The 26,140-nt window shown below is 34.1% G+C and overlaps 1 protein-coding gene across 4 annotated transcripts in view; it reads right to left on the bottom strand.

The window, feature by feature from the left end:
- The window catches only part of SYT14 (synaptotagmin 14), an 80,388-nt gene that overhangs the window by 22,167 nt on the left and 32,081 nt on the right, over nucleotides 1-26,140 (bottom strand). For all 4 annotated transcript variants that reach the window (XR_016464033.1, XR_016464032.1, XR_016464031.1 and 1 more), the window contains 2 exons: nucleotides 3,708-3,976; nucleotides 1,238-1,687 (listed from right to left, as the gene is read on the bottom strand). Coding sequence is in view for 1 of the 4 variants with exons in the window: in XM_090135112.1 (XP_089991238.1) it covers nucleotides 1,238-1,687; nucleotides 3,708-3,976 (719 nt within the window). In the remaining 3 variants the exon portion in view is untranslated. The remainder of the gene's footprint in view (nucleotides 1-1,237; nucleotides 1,688-3,707; nucleotides 3,977-26,140) is intronic.

The following is a 26,140-nucleotide window of genomic DNA, read 5'->3' on the forward strand; positions in this document are numbered from 1 at the left end:
CTTTTAACCACTAAATAAAACAGCATTCTATTTTGAATGTCTTTTGCAAAACTCATTTTTGACAGAAATGTCATTTCAATGTCTTCAACTTTTTTTGGAAAATGCAGAATTAACTCCATTTTTTCCTAACTGGAAAAATATCTTTTGCTTTCCTTCCTTTCTCCTTCTCTTTTAGTTAAAAAAATAACAAACAGGCAACCATGTAAATAAAGATGCCCTTGCTAAATCATCTATTTTTCCCAAAAGTCTATTATTTAAAACACAGAAATCTCTTAGGCAACCAACATTCATGTACTCTTAGTCTATGAAGCCCTGAACATCACAAACACCCCATTCTAGACAAAAGCATATTTAAAAATTTGCAAGGAAGAAAAAAGAGAGATACTGCCCATAGAGATGGAAAAATGGTTAAAATGAATCTTAAAATCTTATTTCCTGAAAAATAGGAGATGCAATCTGAAGTTCCTTTGGGAAGTAGGGAGATTTATCTGGAATCTATTGTACCATTGGCAGCCACCCTCACACTAAATGCTTGGACACAGTACATACAGCCCAAACTCCTGTTTTTTGACGGTGTCTAAGTTTGCCCTTAATTACAGTTACTTTGCTTTATTAAGATTAGTATAGTTAAATCTTTTTGAGGGGGAAAATTGTTCATCAGATAGGTAGGCTTTTTCCCCCCAGTAAAAATCCTTTCCAGTTTGGTCTACTTTTCACACTATTTTTCACTTCAGATTGAGCCAGAAATCAATTATTTACAAGGTTCTAATCCGAAGTTTTTAAAAACGGTTTTACACTCTCAGAATTGTTCTTTTCTGTATTTCTTCCATGAAAATACAATTTTACATATTGAAACCAAGAATTAACTGCAACAGATGGAGGGCATTGGCTACTTTTTAGGGTTTTTTTTTGTTTTTTTTTTTTGGAGGTCGGTGGATGACAGGGTAAAGATTATACTTCTGCATGTATATATACGTAACATGCGTTTATACATACGTACGCATGCCTATTTATGGACTGGAAAATTCTAAGTAATTAAAAAGAAAAATGCAGGCAGCTTTTGCAGGTGGAAAGTAAATGTACTTACAGAAGCTTTAAGGAAATTATCTTTCTGCCAATATGATGACTGTTGAAAAAAATCCAGTGAATGTGACGGCTATAAATATACATACCATTCTTACAAAATTCAGGACAATGTATATCACCACATTCTTATTCTGCTTCATTTAATACTCACAGACAGACTGTAAGAAGGTTCCAATATCACTGGCACTGACATCTTCCCTTGAAGATTCAATTTTGTTAAGTGAAAAATCTTTTCTCCCACAATCCTCTCCTTTTTCATGCGACGTACACTGTAGAGTCTGAAGCGAACTGCATAATTCCCAATCATCTCAGACTCAACGTGATTAAATTTGAATGTCTCTGTGAAGACAGGGCACGGTCCCCGCTGGATGCTGGTTTTCGCTCTCTGTTTCTTTATGGGGAGAAGAACTAGGTGTACTTGCCACGAGCTTCCACCTGTCCTGCTGTATGTGGGAATGTCTGTGACAGCTGTCACTGTCACCAAAAGCTTCTGTTCCTGTGAGTCATAGTCAAAAGTCACATCCAGTGTGCCATATTTAGCTACTGGCTCAGGATCAAAAGGTTTAGGAAGCTGTGAAGATGATCCTCGAGCTGACATATCCTGAAGAAGGAAAAAAAGCTTTTATTTATTTATTTGTTGTATTCTATTATTAAATCTAGCATGGAAATCTTTGGCTTTCTCTAAGCAATATGAAGTGACTGTGATCTTTTTGTTTATTTCATAAACAAGGTAATTAAACACTAAAAGCCTGAAGAGATGCTGACTAGCATCCAAGAAAAAAATAAAATCAAAAGACTTTACCTGGCCAATACTGCCAAAAGCCAGGAGCCAATCAGACAGAGCTTGGATTAAATTAGGTAGTACTTATGATCTCTTCCTCTCTGCCCCACATGCTATGCATACCCATATGTTACGAGACTTACTTTCGTGCAAATATACACACATTTTATGTTAACATTTTGTGGTACATTAAGACCTGGCTGGTGACTGAGTGCATGGTGTAATGCCAGCAAAGAATATAGGAATTATAATACTTATTTGCACATGCAGCTACAGAAATGTTCCATAGATGTGCCAAAAATTATCATGACATTATTAATGAAATTTTACTAACACTGCATATGATGTGTCTGTTCTGAACAGTTTCTGAACTTCCCATAAACGGCATCAGTCCTAAAACTACACTGTAAAATTAATTTTTAAAACTGTTTCTTGACACTTTAAATTTGGAATAAGACAGATCCGCTATGTTTTTAAGACAGCCAGTCTGATGACAATACTGAAACAATAGGTACAAGAGATCAACATCCTACGTATATAAGAAGTTATCCCAAATATGTAAAATAAACATATCTACTGTGTATTTTTGTATTCTGAGTTATGCTTGGTTTTATAAATAGTTACTACATATAATCACAGAATGGCTTGGGTTGGAAGGGACCCCAAAGATCATCAAGTTTCAACTCCCCTGCCACAGGCAGGGCCACCCACCTCCAGATCTTTTATGGCCTTTTTGATCTAAAAATGTTACATTCTTATTTTAAGCTGAATGCTACTTAGCTATTCTCATAACTCACTCCTCTGAAAACCTCACTATAGGAGTTGCTGAGTGTCTAAAAATTGTTGATGCTATTCTATTACATACACTTACACTATTGATTGGCATGACACATAATGGGAAGAAAAGGAGATTTGCTGTAATTTACTATGGTTTGAGGACCATATATACACACTATGTCTTTTTCAGCAATGAAATTCACAGACTGTGGCCCTAGCTGACCACCAGACACGTGTAGGCAGCTATCTGCTGGAGGACCTTGCTTCCATTTAGAAGATGGGCCTTACATACATTATACCAGCACCTCAGAATGCAACATCAGCTTACCAAAAGGTTTCCTAAGACAGAAAAAGCTGTTGACACATCAGTATTGCTCCCTGACATGCACTTCAAAACTTGAGAAATAAATCAAAAGGGAGATTTGTACCAAAACAAAGCCTTTTCCTACATCAGTAAAACGCATTTACCCATTACACACCAGGACAGTATCTGGTTGTTCAAAACTCATCAAGGACATGTCGATGATAGATTATTTCTTTGTAATAATGATTAATAAATATCACTATAACTTAGAATGGAAAAGGGGGAAATTAAGTGGTCTAAATCTCCACTGTATCACCAACAATTTTTAAAAAAAACCTTTGTAATTTTTTTCCCCTCACCATTTAAGATATTTTACATAATCAATTGCTTCAGCATGGAAAGTGCTCATCCTTTTTTGTTTTTGTTTCTCTGGTTTTTGCTTTAATTCAGAAAAATTTAGGTTTAATTCAGGTTAGAAAAAGAAAGCGGAAGAGAAAGAATTTTTATTTCAATCCTTAAAATGACAGTTTCTGTCTGGTTCCAAAAATAATCTGCACTCTTTAGGAACTTGTTTGTTATTGTTATGACAATAACAATAACAAAAATTAATAATCTGAAATTCTATTATTATATTTTCTCACAAACATTTTTTTTTTTAAGGATAAGCTGTAACACAAGTGTTCAAATTTCTGTACACTATTTTTTAGGAACGCTCCAAAAAGGTTGTACTATATGACACTTCAGACCATTTTCACTTACCTCTGGACTAAGGACAGCTGTACTATCGCTTGGTACATCCTCTTCATATCCTTTGTTATGGAAGCTTTCTATTTCATGTCCTGTGCTTCCCTCACTTGGACACTTATACGAACATCTTGGACTGTTGCTACACTGGGAAAATTCACATTTACTGTCTCCAACTTCAGAAGGTGTACACGACAGATGAGGAGAACCACTATCATCCTGATATGGAGGTGGCTGCAGTTCATCTAGTGGAGGCGTTCTTCTCATTCTCTGAATGCAGTTAGCTGAGAATAAGCGAAAATTCTTTACTTACTTTCTGATTATTTTCTGTTGAAATAGTTCTGTGGAAAATGCTAATTCCAGATATCTGGAAAGAGTATTTAAAATAGTCCTTTTTTTACATTACAAACTAGATAAAAGTACTACTAAAAAACATTCACTGAAAATGAAAGAAATGATCTCTCAGATGAAGAATGTAGGAAAAAGCAAAGTATTAAATATATAGTCAAAATGAACTGTGAAAATCATATAAAAATAAATATAGCACAAACATGATATGGCAAAAAAATTTCAAGTATGAATTCCTTAATGCTTACCTTGCAAAAACCTTTCAGTATCCTGAGTCACATTCTGCACAGGTGGGATATAAATCAATTAAGGAAATAAAACACACATCCTAAAGCCATGATATCTAACTTCTGATTACCTCCCATGCAGTTGCTCAGCCAGGGAGATAGTAAATTAAACTCTGAGGACAAATAAGTTACTAGTAAAGGCTGACACAAGCTTTTTCACACCACTGAACTCTGCTCACTTTGAATTTTACAAAAGAAGCATTGTCTCTGAGACAGATTCTTTACTACTTGTTAAGAATGGCTACACTGTAGAATACTCAGTGTTAAGAAGGTAGACACTGAGTCCAGGCACTAAAAATAGCACCATGAGAAATCTAGTGCTTGGGGTGAATGCTTGATGCTTAGAATCTTTGTTTTACACACTAGCTAGACAGATGGAACTGTGGGAAACGTGTCCTCAGAAAATCAACCCAGGATGCATGGCTATGGATATAGAAAGTTAATTCCAAATACTTTTCAATTTTCAGTCTTGATTTTACTACACAGCATTACACAGAGATGGGAAAAGACAGTGAGACACGCAGTATATGAAATGAAATTAATACCAAGGATAGGTAAAACACGTATCACATTTTGCTTATGTCAGCTATGGAAGTTTTAATGAAGATTTCAATACCACACACATGTAGAAATAACTTATGCAGAAAAACTTCAAAGCAATAATATTTTCTGTTGTCAGACATACCACTTTCATATATAGGAAAATCTACCAGAAAGGAAGCTAACAGAAGTTTGAACTTTAGAATGACATAAGTCTTGATTTCAGATTCTAAGACAGAAAACGCTTTTCTTTCCCACGTGACAAAGGTGGCACGTTTTAGTTTCATCATCAGTTTTTTTGCATACAGAATTGTCGTGTCTGTATTCTAAATTCTTATGAAGTATATAACCCTTCAATCATTTCAGCGTAACTACCAGCAGTTCAATGTATCACCTGGACAAACTATGCAAAACAGAGAGTCAGCCTTCTATGAAACAATGTTGAAAGTATAATAATGTGGTGCTCTCAGGCAATAAAAAGCGAAAAGCTCCCTTTTTTATCTTTTCCACTGGAAGACTGGACTGTATCTATCTGAGTGTGCAGAAACACTTCTGGGGCTTGATGGATGCCCAAACCATCAAGCACATTGGTTCACACTGTTCAAGGGAAGCAAACCCAGCCACGCTGGCTAGAAGGAAGCCGCAACACACTGCAGATCTCCAAAGCTGTGATAGCATAGCTCATTATGGAGCATATCTACTGCACAGATTTTTCTCTGGCTTCAAAGACCAGCTCTTTTGGAGAATGCAGAGTTCTTCCCTATTCCACTGGGCTCCTAGTGAGCTTTTCTGAACTCTAGATAAGACAACCTAGTAATAAAAACACTGCAAAGTGCTCCTACCAGATGATCGCACTGTTAGGAATCCTCTCCCCCCAATGAACCCATCAGAGGCAGCCCTAACAGAGCAATCTCAAGTTACTGTTACAGCATTCATGCAAAAGGTTCTCTGCTGTTAGTTAGCTCTGTGCTCCTGAAACTTAAGGCCCACAAAGCAGGAAATGAAAAATGAGCAGGCAGGGAATCCTACACTCGAACTGCAGTCATCATTCCAGTAGATACACATACACGTACACAGCCTTACACATGAAAAGGTGTTCTCAAATAGGACAATCAGAATCTTGAAATCACATGGGGAAGTAATGGGAAAAATCTAATTGCAAAATATGAAGGGATGTAGGGCAACACTTTTTTGGGGATGTTAAATTGCTTGTGCCTGTAAAACTAGATAAACACTATTTTAGAATATAAATTGATACTTTAGTCATAACAAAACAATAAATATCCTTTGACTTTCTATACCATGAAAACAGGACTTCTCATTACTTACTGAAATATTTAATCAAATCAGAGCAAAAGAATACCTGCTCTGCTCACGGTTCGTACAAGGCAACAAACAGCCTTAAAAAGACATGACGCAATTTAATTCTTTTTTACTTTGAGTCTCATCTGAAAAGACATTTTAACTCCCAGCTTTTCAGCAGCCGAAAGAAATGAAAGTATTTCTGGATAACTATCAACACCACTATTGTCTTACACGAGTAAACAAACGGCTGCATAACTCACTTCTTTTTTTCCACTTTGATGAACTCCATTATATGCCCCTATGGGAAAACTGCACAGGCTGCGTGACAGAAAAGGTACTTTAATGTAGGCAGGGAAGAAGTGAGGAAAAGCAGAAATATTAACCAGCTGTGATTTTAAAATCTCTGAAAAGCAGAAACACTGGGTTTTATCTACATATTTTTAAAAGCTTATTTACTGAACAGAAATAACATATAAGTTCTTGAAAATAAATAAATAAAATCCAGTACCAGCTTTAAAAATCTAAGGACACCTCTGTCTCAACAAGCATGAACTGTTTTTGCAGAAAAGGCTTCTCTAAAATTAGTTTTTAAATGACCTTTTCAGTCTTATTTAATTAATTTCCTCCTCCCAGCAGAAAATGTTTCACTAAAATTATGATACCATGTTATGGCTCTCTGAAATTGCTCAATTACATGATTACATAATTATTGATGATATCAAAGATAAATGATATTATAGACAGAAGAGAATACAGCAAAACTGAATGTCTGATTCAGAAAATGGGCATTTTCCTTTAAAAATTGCATAGAATTAGCAACTATAATAAATATTCAACAACGTTTCGCATACATACCGAAGTTTAAAATAAGAAAGCAGAGTAAATGCTTGCTGATCTATCCCTGATTGCATTGGAGAAAAACATTTGCAGCTGAAAAGAAAGTATGTTCTGAAATGTTTGTATATTTACTTACAGAATAATTGTCTTTAAATATATATGGTATTTTTATTTTAAAGTGCATATTTATACACTGTTATATTTGCCCTAAATTGTACACACAAAGAATGCTTTCCAAAGACCACTGAATGTGGCTAATAGCATTTGCTGAAAAGTTATTCTTCAGCAAATGGTTATAGTGAAAACCCCAAATCAAATGAAGCATCTTTTCTGCACAAGACTAACAAGACACTTCCCGCTGTCACACCAGGTAGAAAATAAATTGTGCCAATTCAGAGAGCATAAGCATATTAAATTAGAATATCAGTTTGAATAATTCACTAAAAAAACAAACAACAACAACAAACAAACAGTCAGCAAACATATATCCTAAACCTGCAACAAAGAAATAATCACAGTGAAATCCTGTCAAGTTTAGCCAGAGGTTCCTCCCAGCCATGAAGTGCTGGAACACAGAAAAAAATGAAAAGAAACTTACAGGTAAAGATCTCAGAAATATTTTTTCACCCTAAATACATAGGTTGCTCCAAAAGTAATGCCTCCCATTTTTTTTTTTCCATGGAAACTACAATAGCTACAAAAAGTGCAATAACACTATTTGATAGCAAATCCTCAGCTACAAAACAGTATTTTTCAACCACCAGTAGCTGTGCATTTTTGCCAGTGATGAACAAGAGCCTCTATGCTGCACTTGTACAAATCTGCAAACATGGAAGTGATCCAGTGTTCTACAGCTGTTATGATAGTGTCACTGCTAGGAAAATGTTGCCTATGCAGTTCATCATTCATTGGCCCAAACAGATGGAAGTAAGAAGGTGCCAAATCTGGACTACACTGTTCAGCCAAAACTGGGAAAAGTGCTCCACAGCCTTCAAACTGGTTGCTGTGAGAGAAAGGCTGTTATGTTCCCCATCCTGACTCTGGAAGTTTGATCCTTCAGCTTAGTCAGCATCTCCCGCGGTGCGAGTTGCTGGTTTGTCTGGGTTCCAGGATATCCAGTCGGATCATCCCTTTCCTATCCCAAAGACAGTGCACACCACTTTACTTGCTGAGGGCTGCATCCCACACTTACCCAACATTGCCACAATGATTTCCTTGTGGATGACACTAGGCTTACAACGTTTCCATGAAGCTGGTGATGTTCCTTTCCATGTTTACAATGTTTAGACTTTGCTATCTTCATTAATTTTCTAAAAGCTGTCATTAGCAGCAGCAGAAAGTAATCTTTCTTCAGCCCATGTTTCCTGAGTAATTCCAAGAATTTCTATCTCAACATAGAGAAAAGAAATTATCCCTATGGTTATAATTCCCTTGTCTCATAAGCAATAATTAACTTCCCTTTTGCAACTTTCTTGTATATATCACTCTCATAAATATTCATGCTATTTTGGAAGGCAGCATTATCAGAAAAATTATTGGGGAATGTGGTTTCTAGTTCCTTTTAAACAAATAATTGTTTAATAATTTTGCAAGCCACGTTTTGAAATTACCTTGAGTATCTTCATATTCAAACACTGTATTTTCTTCCTATATCTCCACATACACCTCAAAATTCTTTTTTTGTCTAAGAAATTCCAACTTTTCAAGCCTTCTAGGGGTTCTATGTAAATGTTAAGACAATTTAAATAAAACATAAAATGAAATACTTGGTTAAAAATTAAAGAAACCTTTCTTATTCTGAATGATTAAATACCCTTAGAGATTTCTGACATGCAGCACAGACAGTCCAAATGGAATTTTCATGTTTGAACTTTTTTACCATCCAAAATATTACGTTGACTGAATTACTCCATGTTACGAGCAGTATAAAATCCAAACATTAAATATTGAATGAAACCTCGGGGCTCTCTTTCCTTTAAAAATGAAGCTTACATGCAACTTTATGAAGAAAAAAAAACAAGTATTTTACAATAAAATAAAATAAAATAAGTCTATATTTCTATTCCGAAAGAGTTATGGCATAAGTCTTGCTTAATGAAATAAAGGGAACACAGAATAAGTACAGAGTGATTATGGGCAATGGACAAAGTCTTATCAGCTAACTTCTTCTATTTGACACATTTTAGACCTCTATTCACAGAAGAGCTATTGCCTTAATCAAGCAATTCATTCAAAAACAAGAAAGGTAATCACACTGTTTTGTCCCATTTTAAAGTTTTATTTGGTTTCCTAACGTTTATAAAATTTACGTGCCCTATGAGGTTGATCCCAGATTTAAACTTAACACTTAAAACAGTGTTTATAGATATATAGTTCTTGAAGCTGCCTTCAAGTTTCTTCTTCAGGAAAGGTCTAAGATCAGTTGAAGCTACTGATAGATACATATATTTATAATTTGTCTGTTTACATTATGAGACTGCAGAACTACAGCTTGGTTTGTTTACTGACTAAAAGAATTTACTCTTATCTGCAAGTACTAGACTACCGATTTATGAGACAGTCCACTACACAAGAAGAAATATTTCTTCTATAGTAAAGATTACAGAAAACTGTGACACTGCTGAAGAACTCCAAGTTCTTCCTAAAATTAGCCTAAATTAGAACATTTAACTACAAACGCATTATTAAAACATTCTAGTGAACTGTCAAAGAAATCCTTTTGTTTCCTTCCCAAATATTTTGGTTGTCTTTGAACGAAAATTATATACTACCATTCCTTGAAGTCATTTTCTTACAATTTAACTATCATTCTCTGATTTCTTTTAAAGTTTAGTAATTTGAATAGAAAATAGTTTAATTCAGTTTTTTTCTGAATAGCTATCCAAAATACACCCCAAAAGACTGTGAACTATTGGTTCAACATGTTACTCGCGTACTGATGTAAATATAAATAAATCTGATCAATCTTATTCAAAGATTGTTTTTTTCATCATTTTAAAAGAGGTTGCAAAAACCCTGCTTTTCTGAGACTATATCCAACTCTGTACAGCTTTTTTGAAGCACTAATCTTAAAGAAATGAAATTGTAACATCGCCTGCCATCCCTTCCATGACTGTATTTCCTTCAGTAAAGTATCTGTAATAACCATGTTAATTCAACATCCTAGACAGAAAAACTTCATTTAATTTAGATTCTGGTTTCACTTTGTTTTTTTTATGAGCAGCCAACTTTTTACACTTCTCTTCCAATTACTATGTTGGCTAAATTCCTATAAAAACAGATATTCTTCTACATCTCTGTTTACTGTTAATTTTTTCCAAATTAGCAAAATTACCACTCTCAAAAAAATGAAATTAAATTCATAATACATCCTCTTTTTTTTTTCTTTTAAAATTCACTTGAAGTCACTTTTGCCAAAGATGACTGACAATCAGCTTTGAAATCTTTAGAATAGACATTCTAGACATGGTGACAAGGAAATGCCTTTCATCATCTCTCTGAAACCTTACCCGAGTTCAGCTTTCCAGCATTTTCAGATGCTAAAGAGAGAATTTTGAGTTCAACAGTTAAAAAGTTCTGAAGAATCTACATACTGTAAATGAGTCTCATTTCTGAGGAATCTGTGTACTGTAGTAGCTGGACAGGGACTATAGAAAATCTTTTCCTGTCATTGCTATACTTCAGGTGAATACATTTTTCCACTTCAAATTACAGTTCAAATTCCAGTCTTGTTTAATAGTAGTAATACTACACATGCAATACATGAGCTGTGCTGCAGAATGAAGGGTGAGGAAGGTACAGATTTATATGAGAGGCAATAAAGATTGTCGTGAATACAGTGCTCATAGCCACATAGAAACCTTTCAAGGAAGTGTAGAATTAAAACTAAATCTTTGAAGTCTAGCACCCACGATATTTCTTCTAGTTGTATATCACTTTTACTTCAAGCCTTCTAAATTATTATTAATCTAAGAACACAAACAAACTGTTTAATGTTAGAATCACATAAACCTCCAAACCACTAGCTAGAGATCTAATCCCATGATTTTTGGGATTAATCCCATGATAGTAGAATTTTCTACTATCATCAGCTTTGCACTGAAAGAAAAGGAAAAAAATAAAGAAAAATAAAATTAGCATGGAAAAAAGGGAAGAGGAAAAAAAGGCAAAAAGAAAAAGTAAGCACAATGACTCAAAGTGGCAGCTTGTTAGTAAATCAGCAAAGGGATGAGGAGAAATAAAGGGAGAGAAGTTCACTGGGTCTGCACAAAAATGAGAAAAAGAGCAAATAGTGTGGAAAAAAAAAGATGCAAGCAGGAAGGAAAATTACTAACATGTAAAGTAACAGAACAAAAAATGACAGAGAAAGAAAAGTGAAGGAAAAGGAAAATAAAACAACATATGACATGTAAAAAATTGGTTCAGATCTGAGAAAAAATGAATGTCAACAGAGTACAGAGATAAAAGAGAAATCTGAAAAGACGATGGGTAGGGATATCCATATTTCTAGGTGAAAATCTACGCAACCTAGAGAACATGGCTAGTTATATTTTAGGATAAGAAAGGTGCTTGTAAGAATAGACTTTCATTTTATATTTATATTATATAATTATTATCTGTTATTTCTCCTAATGAGAGTGAGACGGCGGTAATTGTTTATTCAGACTTTGAGATTCCAAAGGAACTCAGTTTCTCTTGTCAGTTCAGGGACTTTCTCTTCTTTCCTTGACACACCAGCTCAGTGACTTCCTTTAGTAAAATGAACTATATTTCCTACAGTAATTAGAGTATTTTAGTAAAAACAACTAAAAAAATTCAGAAATTTATTTTGAAACAGATCCCATAACTTTACTGAATAAAAAGCAGTCAGAAGCCATGTGCCATAAAAAGAAACGAGAAATAGTAAAATCACAGAAAATGGATAAGCTTTCAAACCAAGATATCTTTCTTTCATGCATCCAGTAGGAAGATGCACAGAAAAAGAACAGGTTAAGCAACAGGATGCCTGTGAATCTGTTCCGCTCGGTCCAGCAAAGCCTCAAACAAGTTTCTCAGTGCACACACAGGCATGATCACACAAAACTAAATTTCTTGCATTTCTTTGCAGTGCTTCCAGAACTCCTGCTGTTACAGATGAGTTGCTTTAGTAGGCTAATAAGTCAAGTATGATGAAGTTGTTGCCATGCTTCCATAGTCACAATATCATTCACAGAACAGGTAATTTTCTGAATTTTGAGAACACTTAATAAACGTGTGACTTGTGGGTGAAGATATTTTCATTCAGTCACAGCTACAAGTCAGGAGATCTCTCCTTATGATGGTCAGAGAACAGCGGCTAAGCTGTGTACTGCAGCATACATAAGGCCTGTTGATGATGCTTCAGCCCTCATCAAACAGTAGGAGATGAATTACTCTGCCCTGTCATCCACCCAAAGAAATAATCATGCTAACCAACAGATTTTAGTGCAGCAAATCATTCTGCACAAAACACTAACTGGAAAATTGTGATGTCATGAAAATGGTTCTGTACTTAAAAATATTAAACGTATTAGGTGGTGTTACAGAATAAAAACATGCATATCCAACAAAAAAAATTGCTTCACATGAACCTTTCTTGTATTAGTAAAAAAAATTGTACACAATCTGAAATTGCTGTTTAATTTTGCTTGTTGAATAAGAGACTTAAAGGTAGTAAGCAGGAGTTAATTAGCAATCAAAGTCTGACATCTACAGCTGCAAAATGTTTGTATGATAATTTCAAAATTGAAAATGATTTATTTCTCTCTACGTGAAATTAGTGTACACTCATTATAAAGTCTGTAATTATTTTGCAAAGTACTGCTGGAACATCTCAGAATCTCTGCTACAGGATTAGAAAGTATACAACATATGTCTTTAGAACTATTATCATCCTACCTGTTTTTGTTGTCAGCATGGTCTTTAGATCACTACAATTGAAAATACACACAGCAGAGTGATATTTAACACAGTTCACACCAAGAATGCTATTTCTGTGGGGTTTTTTGTCAATTGTTTTTTTTTTTTCCTTTTAATCTCAGCACTAAGACCTAGAAAGTTTACATTTTTAATCAATACATAAAACTAGTATGTAACTGATATACGTACACTTTGCAACACAGGAAATTCTCATTAAATATAAGAGAAAAAAACCTTAGGAATTCGAGTGGTTAAAGATTGGAAGAGGTTACTCAGAGTCTGCATTATCTTCTTCCTTGAATGTTTTAAAAGCTCTTCCAGCTAGGTCCTGAAATTAGCTGCTCTCCTTCAATCAGAAGATCAGACCAGATGACCCTATGAGTCTTTTTCAACCTATTATTCATTGTACAATATATGTTCTACAACATGTGGGGATCAAAAATGGTTCCCATCCTTGGTTATACAGCACAGAATTACCACAAATGTATAAAGTCTCTTCTGTAATACAGTTGTTTAAGAATTTACTTGTGAACATATTTACTTTTACGTATAGCTCTGTATATATGTTAAACCAATTACTCTGCTGCATTCTGATTTATTCCATACTAATATTTCACCAGCATAAGCTTTCATTGTTTAATAAAATAAAAATATGAAAAACAAAACAAGAAGCAAAAGAAATTTAGAATATTTTGTTAACTGGTGAAGTTCCACTGCAGTACACCTTGCAGCTGACTCGTTGTAGACACCTTTGCATCACTGACATTTTTACCTTGATAACATAAACACGTCCACATACAGGTTTTGGGTAAAAGCCACTAACAAAAAAACAAAAAAAAAACAAAAAAAAAAACCACAAACTATATCTGTGCATAAATTTTTTGTTAAATGCATACCTGTAAACACAAATACACATGTAGATACGCCCCAAGATCATGTATTAATAGCTAGAAAAATGTAAGGTTCACAAAATACTGAATATAATTAAGATTACACCTAGAAAGTAATATCCATATCAAAATGACAATGTAACACTGCAAATATTGACCTTTAATATTTATCAAGTGAAAAAGCCTTAATATGCCTGTTATTCAAACTTTAACAATAAGTATGATAACTTAGATGGCAGAATGGGAGAAAAACAGCATTTGCTATCTCTTTGCATTAACATTTTGACCAGTCAACAATTCCACAGTGATGAAATGTGCAGATTGATTCAAAGTAAGATAAGGCTATTTAAATAACTCAAAATAAGAAATGGGTATTGAAACATTAGAATTTTGATAAGCGATCACAGCTGCACTAGAATTAGTTTCTATAGCAACAGAGGAAATAATGTGAAGAATTGCACTGCAATGCAAGATGGATTCCTTACAAACGCTGCTGTTCAGATAGAAAACTTTAAAATTATTCACAGTATTAAAATATTTCTATTAAAATGGTTATTCAGACGTCCTATACCATGTACTTTGTTCTATTTTGGTTCTCCAGGATTCAATTCTAGTGCATCTATTCAAGTTTTAGATTACATTTTCACAGTTCCCTTCTATTGCTTACCTTCCCATTTTAAAATTAATTAAAGAGAGTTATTCTGGAAAATACTGTACCTTTGATCTCAAACTAAACTGCATTTTCAATATTTTTTTTTTATTATTCATATAAAGAAGCATTCATTACATTTATTTTTTCCAGTGGTACACTTGTAAAACATTACAGAGTGCATTGCATGCGCTATTCATAAAAAGCTTCATCTCTGCCCCAAGAATTAATATCACCATGGAACTTTTAAAACTTGTAGGTATATGAGACTTGAATGAGCTTTTATCAACGTGCACTCTCATGTCCTAAGCATGATTAGGAAACGATAGAAAATCTATTAGTATTCATGGATTGAGTACCCATAAGATGGTATGATAAAAGCCTTTCAGCTGAGCACATCTTTAGACTTCAAATGTTGCTCATTTCTAGCAGTAAGAATTATTGTTTCATTGCATCATCTCTGATTCTAGCTATTTTTTGCAACTAATTAAAAGCACATGCATGAACCTTTTTTGTATTTTGCCCTTATAATGAGACCTATTACTCTGGCTTATTCTATCCTTTTGAGTTCAAAAGTATCTTTTGAGTTACCATGGATACAAGTGATATGCCTTCTCCCATAACTGCTTTGTGTGCCTTATCAAACACCAGAAAACTGACACTGTCGGAGCCATCTATACGGGATGAACATCAAACCTCTTGGAAGTGTTCCTTCTCTCCTTCCTCTCAAAAAATTGAGGTACACCATACACAATGCTTGTAATGAAATAAAGTGGCAGGTTCTTTTCTATCAAGGAAAACAAAATGAAAAAATGCAGACACAGAACAATCTAATCAGATCGATTCTGGAACAACAATAAAGTGAAAATAGGAGTACACAGACTAATTCCACGTTTGCTTGGAACACTGAAAACGTAAAATGTAACCATTTTCAGCACGTATTTCGTAAATGAGTTGCAGAAATATTGTATGCAACTCTGAGATTATGCATGAATTTAAGAAAATAATAGAAATAATAGAAATTGTTTCACCTCTTCATATCACTTTATTATGGGCATTTTCAAATGGAAATTGTATTCCAATGAGCTGGGAATAATTTCTAATAATAATCAGTGAACAAGGCAGCAGTTAGTAAACTTATTCCCCCATTATGTTCTCACATTCTGACCTGTTCCTCAAACCAAAAGACCATCTCCCGCTCAGACAGCAAAATTCACAGGATTCAAAACCAAACTGCTGACATTACCATGATTTGAATGAACATATGAGAAATAAAGGGAAATAGCCAGAAGGAAAAGAATACGGTAACATGAACTCAGTATAGACTTCTTAAGAACAATCTATCAACTCTGACTCCATTAAATTTATGGAAATACAACAGTTACGTAAAAATGGGTGCCAAAAAAGTAATTGAGTGCTTGTGACCAGGAGAATGGATAAGCAAAATGCTCCTCTTGCCCCTTTTCCTTAGTTATCTAAACTTCTTTAAGCAATATAACAAAACACTCTGCAAAAACTTAACTTTTTTATATCCACAAGCTCAGCCTTGCTTTAAAATTCACAGATTTTGAAGCTTAATATCTAAGCCAGAGACACTGAAACATAAAACACAGCCTCTTATTTTTGTTTCTATAAACATTATGAGTTAACTGTATTATTCTGATAAGTTTTCCACAAACAAATATATACCAAAGGCATATTAAACTTTATCATTTTCCAAACAGTATCAATGTAGGTCTGTAACTTTATGTTTGTCTAGATTAGATAAGATGCATTTCTTTTAATTTTTCATTTTTACTTTGTACTTTCTCAGGTTATGTTACTTTATTTTGGTGATGCAAAACATCCCTATAACACTTCCACTGTGAATACAACTTCAAGTCTAACTAAACATCACTTCTCTACTTTTTTTTTTCCTGAAACATCTTTTAAAAGTAATGAAAAGCTAGTAAACAATGAGAAGGAACTCAAGATTGGCTGATGCTTCATGGCATTTATGCTAGATCATGTGTATTAACAAACTCAACAGTTAATCAGCTTCATGTTGCAAAAACAAACACACACACAAAGAACTACTGAACAGCAGTGATATTTGCACAATGACTCTGTACTCCTGGTCATCATAATCTTTTTTTTGTTGTTGTTAATTAAGAAATAATGAGGCTAACTACCACGGTCATCATTCTTCATTCAAAACAAACACCTCTTCCTTCACAGAATCTCAAAGATGTCAAGAATTGGCCACTGCTCTTCCCTGTAACTTTGAGAACAGCAGGTTGTCCCCAACACCAACGAAAATGAACAGTTTTATTCACAAATATTTTCTGATTTTAAAGCTTTTTTTTTTTTTTTTGTCCACAGGTAGAAAATGGCATTGGGAAAAGCAGATGACTCCAAGCAGAGGTTGTCATTGCCAGGGAAATGAATTTTGCTCTGATTGCAGCCATTATGAAACAGGATGATCAATTTCACCAAAGGAGAGCACCAGATATTAATTTTTAACAGAAGAATTATTCCTCACTTAAAAGGGAAAATATGACCACCAACTCCTAACTATCTTTCCCAAATTTACCAGATCTACTAAATAGTTACTATATTGTTCAAATTTTGAGCAGATCAACATGCATGATCAACCTATGACATGAAAAAAAGATCTCAGGGCAGAACAACCAACTTCATCATCACGGAGATCTTTTCAGCCATATACTGGCGTGCAAATTTTCACGTGATTATTTCTAAACCAGCAGGTAAGCAAATAAGCACTCTAAAATTTAGGGAAAACACATCATAATGCTCTTCCATAATTAGTTGAAAGTTGTTCCATTCAGGCTTTACAAGTAGAATTTAACATAACCATGTAGAAAGCACTTCAAGAGAAATAATTTTTAAAAGATGGTTGTGAGAAAAAAAAAGACTAGTTTTCTGGTTTGTATCCATTGCTTTAAAGTAAGCATAAAAGATTTTTCATTTTTTTCAAATTTTCACTCATCAGATTGCCACAGATGATAAACTTGCAATACAGAGACACTAAAACTCTTCGAAGTATAATATATTTTAATGAAATATAACAAGGATGACATTTTATTTTTCATTTCAGAGATGTCTTTTTTCAATTAAAACTCAAAAGAACTCAAAAAAGTCTAAAAAGATACTAGCTGTTTGAAATCTTATTAACATAGAGGTTTTAGTGCTGAGGATTTCAAAATAAGTCTCACTGTGCATACTATCAAACTGCAGATTGCTGAGATACAGGGAAAACCAAATAGATCAGTTATCAAAAACAGGAGCTATGAAACTGGATTCCACAAAAGTTTGTGCAAAATTAAGTAAAAGGTTCCCTGAAGATAAGAAAAAATTGGTCTCATTACTCACGCTAATCTCGAGCCATTCAAAAAACATATGACCTCTCAGATTTGAATGTTTTCTGGTACAAACATCAACTCTTTGCAGCGAGAAACAGCAACCGTGTCATCTGCTCGAGTCACATAAGTGGCATTTGCTTGGGCTGAGTATTTTCAAAGAAAAGAAAACCACACCTGAAGTCAGCCTCTTGCAGAGACGAACCTTTTGTAGTTTTATTCTCTAAGATTTGGATTTTCCAAATACACGTGCTCTTATCAGCTCTATTTTTAACCTGCCGCTCATATAGGATACTTAAAATTCTGAACATGTTTACATTATCCACACAGAAGGCTAATGGAACTGCATACCAGACAGTCATGCATAATTCAAATCAATATCCTCAGGCTTGCAACTCCAAGTCAAAGCTGCCTTTAAATAAGCTGGGTGTGACTTTAACATGAATAAAACGTATCTAATTTTTAACCTTTATCTGACAAATTGATACATTTGCAAAGGAATGTCATAAATCTGCTTTAAAAATTGAAACAAACAGAATATCAGGATAATGACATCTTTTAAAAATATTTTTAAGGACTGAATTTAGAATGGTTCAACAAGACTGAACACAAAGGTTACAAATAAAGAGCAAGGTAATTCTTACATATTTCTTAAACACCTCGTAGAAATGTATACATAAAAACACACGATGTCAGAATATTAAGTGGTGCAGAAGGTGAACTCATAGGATTTCCAATTTACAAACTTAAAGATCAAGCTTTAATTGAATTGGGAATAGGTGACTCCACACAGAAATTCCTATTCCCAGCTAAGCATGTCTGCTTGCTTCTGTCTAAGGACCAGAATCAGAATTTCAGTAATAAAATATTTTTCCCTTTGGGTTCTCCCAGTGTGCTTCCATGAGGCTATTATTCCATCACAGCAGATAACCTTGAAGAACACTGAAATAACCAGAAGCATGGCAATTATGCTAAGAAACCAGATTAGCGTAAATAAAGTAGAAGAAAAGTAACTGGGAGAGGGGGAAATAGCAGGGACAAGATGGGATGAGACTTACATGCTGTATTACATAAAAACTTACCCTTCTCCCAAGAGACAATATTCCAACAAGTTTTAAAAGTTAGGGTAACTAAATCAAAGCACTGTATATAGCACTTACTTAAAAAAATTAAAAATAAAAAAATAATAAAAAAAAGAGCTTATTTAAGAACAACAAAAATTAAGACAGATCTTTGCCTTCACAGAAGCTACAGAGATAATTTCATGCCATATACTCAGATGCGATGAAGTCCCAGAAAATATGTACAATTAAAGTAGCTATGAAAAAAGACTATCATTAAGGAAGTTAGAGTAAAAAAATAATATCTATATTAATTATTTTGAGGGAATATAGGATATAGCTACATCTGTATCTACATCTATGAAATTAATATGTATATGCATATGGAAATAATCCACACTCACTGTGCAACAAATCAAAAAGATTTCAGTTACAACATCAACATGTTCTTCTAATGTGATTGGAGGTCCTAACAGTAACAGATCTTTAACCAAAGAGTAAAGAATCTGGTTCCCGGAGTCACAGAACCACAGAATTGCAGGGGTTGGAAGGAACCAAAAGAGACCCTGCGAAAACCTTTTACAATAGGTTTCACAGCTTGGTGTCCAGATGGGTCTTGAGTATCTCCATAGAATCACAAGATACTACCTTAATCCCAAGAAACAAAATGTCCATGCTCAGCAGTGTTTAGATCACATTAATGAACGAAATACTGAGTTTTCAGTGTGAGATCTCAGATCAGCAGAATTGCTAGGTTCATCACAGAAGTGACTATTTGATTGATATACTACCTCTTACATCACAAACCTTATTAATATGGAACACTGGCATCAAGTACAAGGAATTACACATAATCTTTTCCCAATCAATGGCAGATCTTGATCCTTTCATAAATTCCATATGCAAACAGATGAGCAACTTAGCTCGAATAAGTTTAAGACAAAATGGAAACTTTCCTGTAATTATTAATGTATGATTTATATCATCACTTCAGAGACATCATATTGCTAAGGGTGACTTTATTCAAAGCTTTCACATCACTGCAAAGGGGTTTTTCTTCAAAGACTTCAAAATGCTGGCAGGAGGAACCTAATTTGTTAGACTGCTTGGCTCACTTGCACATATGAGGAAAAAAGCCCTTTCCCATTGGATGGCCGTATTTCCCCTTCTGGATGCGATCTAGCTGAAAAAGGAATTTTCTTGTTGAAAACCTTATCATCACTGAGCTTCATTACTAGTTTTCTCTCAGCAGTGGATGACATGCATTCTCCAATAACTTTTTTCAGTATCTCTGCTGTTAATCACATAGTTAATCCATTATTTCACAATTATTCAAACTCATTCTATCCAGCTACCCTCAATTTCCTTTGCTTGACAAAATACTGTGTACAACTGGGATGTCATCTAAAATTTCATCTCAGAAGTTCTCAGTGTAACTCCGTGTTCTTCCAAACTGTAGTTAAGCTCAGCCTTGAATCTCCTTTGGTTTTATTTCCCATACTTACCTCTTGACAGCTATATAACATTCCCCAAGAAAATTATAGTAACATTGAATTACACATGTACTTCCTATCTCTATCCATATATATCATCCGTTCCATACCTCTAGATTCTACTGGTAAACAACATGCTTGCGTGAAATTTATAGTTAAAGAACCGTGACCACAACACAATCACATTCTAATATGTGAATAAATATTCCTTTACTATCAGGAACATTTCAGAAGGCAAAGAACAACTGAATAGGAGGCAGAAACATACAATCAGGGATTTATTTATTTATTATCACTGCCCTTTCTCCTGTACTATATCCACCCTTAAAATAAAATAATTAAAGGGTAGGTGTCCAAGTTACAAAAAAAAAAAAAAAAAAAGCTGGAGCAAATAAAATATATTGTCACTAATAAAAGATTTTTTTTTCCTCTCCTAAAAATATTTAGAAGTGCACCAAGAATTATAAACTGATATTACACAAGTACTATCAACTGAGGTACCTGAGTATGAGTATCTGGAACACTTCATAGTTGTAACATGACTCAGTCTTCAAAATACACTATGAAACATCTGGGAATTACTGCTCTGAACATTACCTAAGATTTTTTTAAGTGTATTTACTGAAGATCATTTCAAAAGTATCTTGAAGGATGTACTGTTTGAAGAACTATGTCTACTCAAAGCCTCAGAGCAAAAAGAATATTTTCTTCCAACACATACCACACCAGAGAAATTTCACAGTTAATCTATAAAGAAACATCAGACAAAAATGTGTGGTCACCTTACAATGGGAAGAATATCTCAGAACACTTCTAATTTATTCTCATTCACTCCAATTTTCCAACAGTAATTCTTCATTCAGATTTGGCTTGAAATGGATCTGCTTGTGCGCAAGGAGTAATGTTAGAAATTAAACTGAAAGACATGTGATTATCAAGCGATTCACTGAGTGATCCATCCTTTCTCAGCCTGTCCAGTGGCTTTCACCTTAGCTTGAGGAAGGTATTTACTGGAAAAAAACCTGCAGATTACTTTCGCAAACTAGTGAGATTCATTTGTATATCAGTTTTGAGGTGCTTATGAAAGAGCTTTTGGGCAGATAATGAAAAAAAGCTCTCTATATACCTAAGTTGTGCAGTGAAAAGAGTTTTCCCAAGACATGTAAACTAGCAAGAGAAAGAAAAGGCAAAAAGCTGCAAAAAGAATCAGATCCAAGAGATTCCAAATCAGAACAGTCGCCTTCACGTGTAAAGATTGACACGGAGGAGCAAGGCAAACATATGTCCAACAGGCATGTCAACATAAAGTGCTGAAAGCCTAGAGAAGAATAAAAGTGGAGAAGATAAACTATAAAAATAACATCATATTCTACCTTCACAATATGGAGAAGATGGATAAAATCCAGTAGCATATGCCTGCTAGAGCAGCAGATTCTCATTTAAGAGAACTTATGTTTTCTCACTGCAGTCTTTTAGTGCTTCCATATGTTTCCTAAAAACCTTGAGAAATGTAAGGCACTTGGGCCATTCTCAGAAATAGAGCCTCTGAACAAATACATTTTCAGCCACAAGGCTTTATCAATTGAGATGTCAGAAAAAGACTTTAAAACAGGTTGAAGATGAAACCTGTAGTTGCACTGAGCTGGTAATGCATAACTAAGTAAAGTACATTTAAGTTTGCGAAGCAAGTTTTGTACTTTTTCCATCACAATGTCAGTAATTCTATTTCAGAACTGGGATCAATTTCCTTGATTTGCTTGCTGACATTCAGTACTTTGCACAGCAAAGAGAAGGACATGCTTTCAGGTTTGACATCTGCCTGCAAAACTCTAATTTCAATACATTTACCCTAACACTTTTATCCCTAAAAGCTTCAATTATAAGGAATTTCTGAGACTGTTTCCTTAAAGAAAATACATTGTATTTGCCTATTAAGCTGTAGAGATAACAAAGACACAACAATTTGCTCGTATAAAGCCTGAGTTGTTAAATTCAGGAAGTAGCCACTACTTTGGAGACAAAGAAGCTCATTTAATACCACACTGTAAAATGTTTTGGAAATTGAAATCATTTGGAAAGCATGGTCCATTTAAGATCATATCAGTACAGATACTAAATTTGCCAAAGTGCAAAAAAAAAAAACCCAACCCAAAAAACTAATGACTTCAAATGAAAAGTTTGTAAACAAATGCACTTCCTTATTTAGACCACCATTTCATAATAATCTCCTAGCTAGCAGAAATAAATTACAGTTATTTTGGCACCTTTCCCCCTCCCCTATTTTTGTTGTTTGAAGGAGATGTGTAATATCACAGTCTATATTAATCCTATATTATATTCAACATGATAATAACATTTGAAAGGTTAGGATAAACAGGATGTAAGAGGAAAAACATCATTTCAATATCTATAATTTATTGGATAAGATGAAGAACACAAAGAATATTATTGAAAAGAATAAGATTTTTGACCTTCACCTAACCTGGAATTCTGTGCCTAAGCACCAAGACTGGATTAAGTCCACATATAAATGAAGAAATATAGTAGTTATAAATGTTTCTCTCTTTACTGTGATTAACAGTTCAGAGTCAGGTTGCACCTGATCCTTGCACAAATATCTTCTAAACCATTTTATCTTTCTATGTGTACCATTATTTTGTCATTCTGTGCCATTTTTATTTGTCAACATCTTTATTTTCTAATGAATCAGATTTTCTTTTCAAGATACTCTGGAAGTAAGTTTGCTGATAAGGAGCAAGAAACAAACATTTTGAATAGCTTGAAATCTGCAGAAATGCTTGCAACTTGGTACTTTTTTTTTTTTTTTTTTTTTGTCCACTTAAAAGAGATATTAAAACTCATCAGAATCTAAATGAATCAAATCCACTATATATAAATGTATAAAGTGGTTCAGAAATTGGACATAAGCAGTTATCTGAGAAAATTTAAAACAACCTACAGCACTCCTAGAACAACAACAAAAAAAATCCCTCAAGTTATCTTGCTTTCCTACTTTCATGAGTAAAACATTTACAAAAATGCTATGCCAGTATGAAATAAATAAGTTGAAAAGGAAGATTAATACGGCCATCTAGAGGACAAAAGAATGATGTGAAAGCATGCTACACAGTTTCAGACTTCAGAATAAGACATTTTTAGAGATACGAGGATAGAAAATGCATGCAATGAAGTAACAGATAGTGAGTGAATTTTAAAATAATTTGATTGGACATGGTGATGGTATACATTAGAAATGTTTTGAGTAAGGTGAGGAAAGTTCTTATTAAGGTGTATGAAGAAAGACAAGATTATATTTTTGTCTCTTTGTAAAATATTGTGTGTGCACTGTTAAATGCAGATATGTCTAAAAACAAACAAACAAACAAACAAAAAGGCCTACAAAGTGGAGATTACCATGCACAATAAATTGCAAAATTAGAAAAAACATCTATTGACTCCTTTGTAAACACACAGCACACTTCTGCTAAGTACAACATGTGATAGACTACTGAAGAGAAAATAATACAGAACTTTCTGAAAAGGAAATATCCTGTTATAATCACTCATATTACTCTCTCTAGTGGAATTTTTAATTCCATGAGAATTGATGAGAAGGAAGAAAACAGCAATGAGAAAAAAATTCTCTCACCACTGTACTGCAGTACTATCAAGTCCTGGTCAGCATATGGAATGATTGTTGCCTTAGGCTGGCAGTGCAGCTTAAATGTTTGAGTCTCAGAAGTAGAAATGATTAAGTGTATATGATGAAACAGATGAATGCAGACACCACATATACTGGCTGTTGTTTCTCGTATTAAATAAAGTACATAAGAAAACATTGCTTTTCATTTAATTACAAATAAAGAAATGATTCTATCATTTGTCTTTAAACTTCTTATAAAAATATAATAATTTAATGAAAAATTTCAAGTTTTCTATGGCATCCTGTCTCATAGACTTAAGAAACAATAAAACTTTGAATTTTTAAAAATTACATGAAAACACTGAAAATGGGGATGCTCTCCACTTGCAACAAGAGATTTTTAACCTCACCTGTTAAGTAAAGTGTTTCTCTTAATACACATGAACTCTTTGGTAGTGTTGGTCAGTTCTTTCTCCTTTTTTTTGACTGCATGCTTTCTTCATCAAAGTCCTTGGCTGGGCAGCTTTTCCTCCATTATGTGCTTGACACAACAAGGTCTACTCTGGGTTTTCCTTTAGTCTAGCTGTGTTTAAATTTCATAATTTTACAATTGTGCAAAGATTCTTATTGTGTGACATGAAGAACAAAGAAATATACTAATTACTCTAGTGTGCCATCTTCAGGTCATGGAAAAGTGAAAAATATTTGGTTAACTTGTTGCCAAGCCCAATTATTATTTTTTAAATACTAACAAACATCTTTTGTTGAGATGAAATGATTCCAAAAATGAGTCAAAATCCGTCTCATTTGAGAGCTCTTTGAAAGCAATTTTGCACAATTTTTGCAAGTGCAGAATGATTGCAGGCTATCAGATAATACTGCTGATGTTGGAAGAGTATGAATGCTATCAAGAAGTAGCAAAAGTAAAATTCAGACAGTACTAAGGCAGTTTGCAAGTATGCGGTTAAAAATGTACAGTTTTCTAAGTTAGGGTGTAAGTTATGATAGCTTCTGCTTCCCTCTTTTCGCCTCCCCAAATCCTCACTGTTCTTTCATTATAGTAAATTGAATTTACATGCTAATTTTAGAGCAAGTGTGTGTGTACGTATATATAAATGAGTTTTGCATCTAGCAAGTTTCCTGAATGGAAACAGTGTTGAGAAAGGATAGCAACTGGTAAAAGACATATTTAGCAAGAGAAGGGAGAAAAAAAAAAAAAAGAAAAAAAAAAAGAGGAAAAAAAAGAAAGGAGGAGTGAAACAATTGTTAGTTTCCTGCTGCATTTGCCAACAGCGTTCTTCTGTCTTAACAGTCTAACTATAATAAAGATTTCCAGCCTGGAATTTTTAATCCCCAGGAGATGATAAAATCACTGAGTGTGAATTTTGACTAAGTGGGAGGATGACAAAAAGACAACTATTAAACATCACAACAAAAGTAGATACGTGCTAAGACAATGCTACTGGAGCTTAACTTTAACAGGGCCAAACTGAAAAGCTCAGATGAATGAGAACATTGCACTGAGATGATGAACTATGATCAGTATTCTCTGCAGCTGTGAAATACAAAGAGGAATGCCACATGGTCCTTTAAACATGAATATTTCAACAAGTGACCTCAACAGTCTGAAAACTGATAAATACCTCACTCTGAATATCCAAGCATTCTAATAAATAGAACTGAATTTTCCATCTCCTGCTGATATATATCACCACTGTATACCAACAATGACATCAGCCGTATAAGAAAATTAGTATCTTTCATATTTGCCTCAACAGTACTGCCAATAGATATCAGTAGGCATCAAAAAACACAAACAGGAAAACAACCCCCATCCAGAAAACAAAATACTTCTACTGTCCCCTCATGCTTGTTGCCCCCACAACCTGATCTCTCTTCTGCATCTCCTTCCCTGATTGCTGGAATGCTGTCTCCTGCCTTCCAACAAGTTAACAGCAAAGAAAAGAACTGAAAATCCTCGTAATCAGAAAATAATTTTCATATTTGGCAACTTGTTTGCCTAGAAATGTCATGTCCTTTGTGTCTTAACCACAGGAATCATGAGTGAGCATGCGCTCATTTCAAATATTAGTGACAAG

Source organism: Phasianus colchicus, chromosome 2, assembly GCF_987193195.1.
Source record: "Phasianus colchicus chromosome 2, bPhaCol1.hap1.1, whole genome shotgun sequence".
NCBI classification, from domain to species: Eukaryota; Metazoa; Chordata; class Aves; order Galliformes; family Phasianidae; genus Phasianus; species Phasianus colchicus.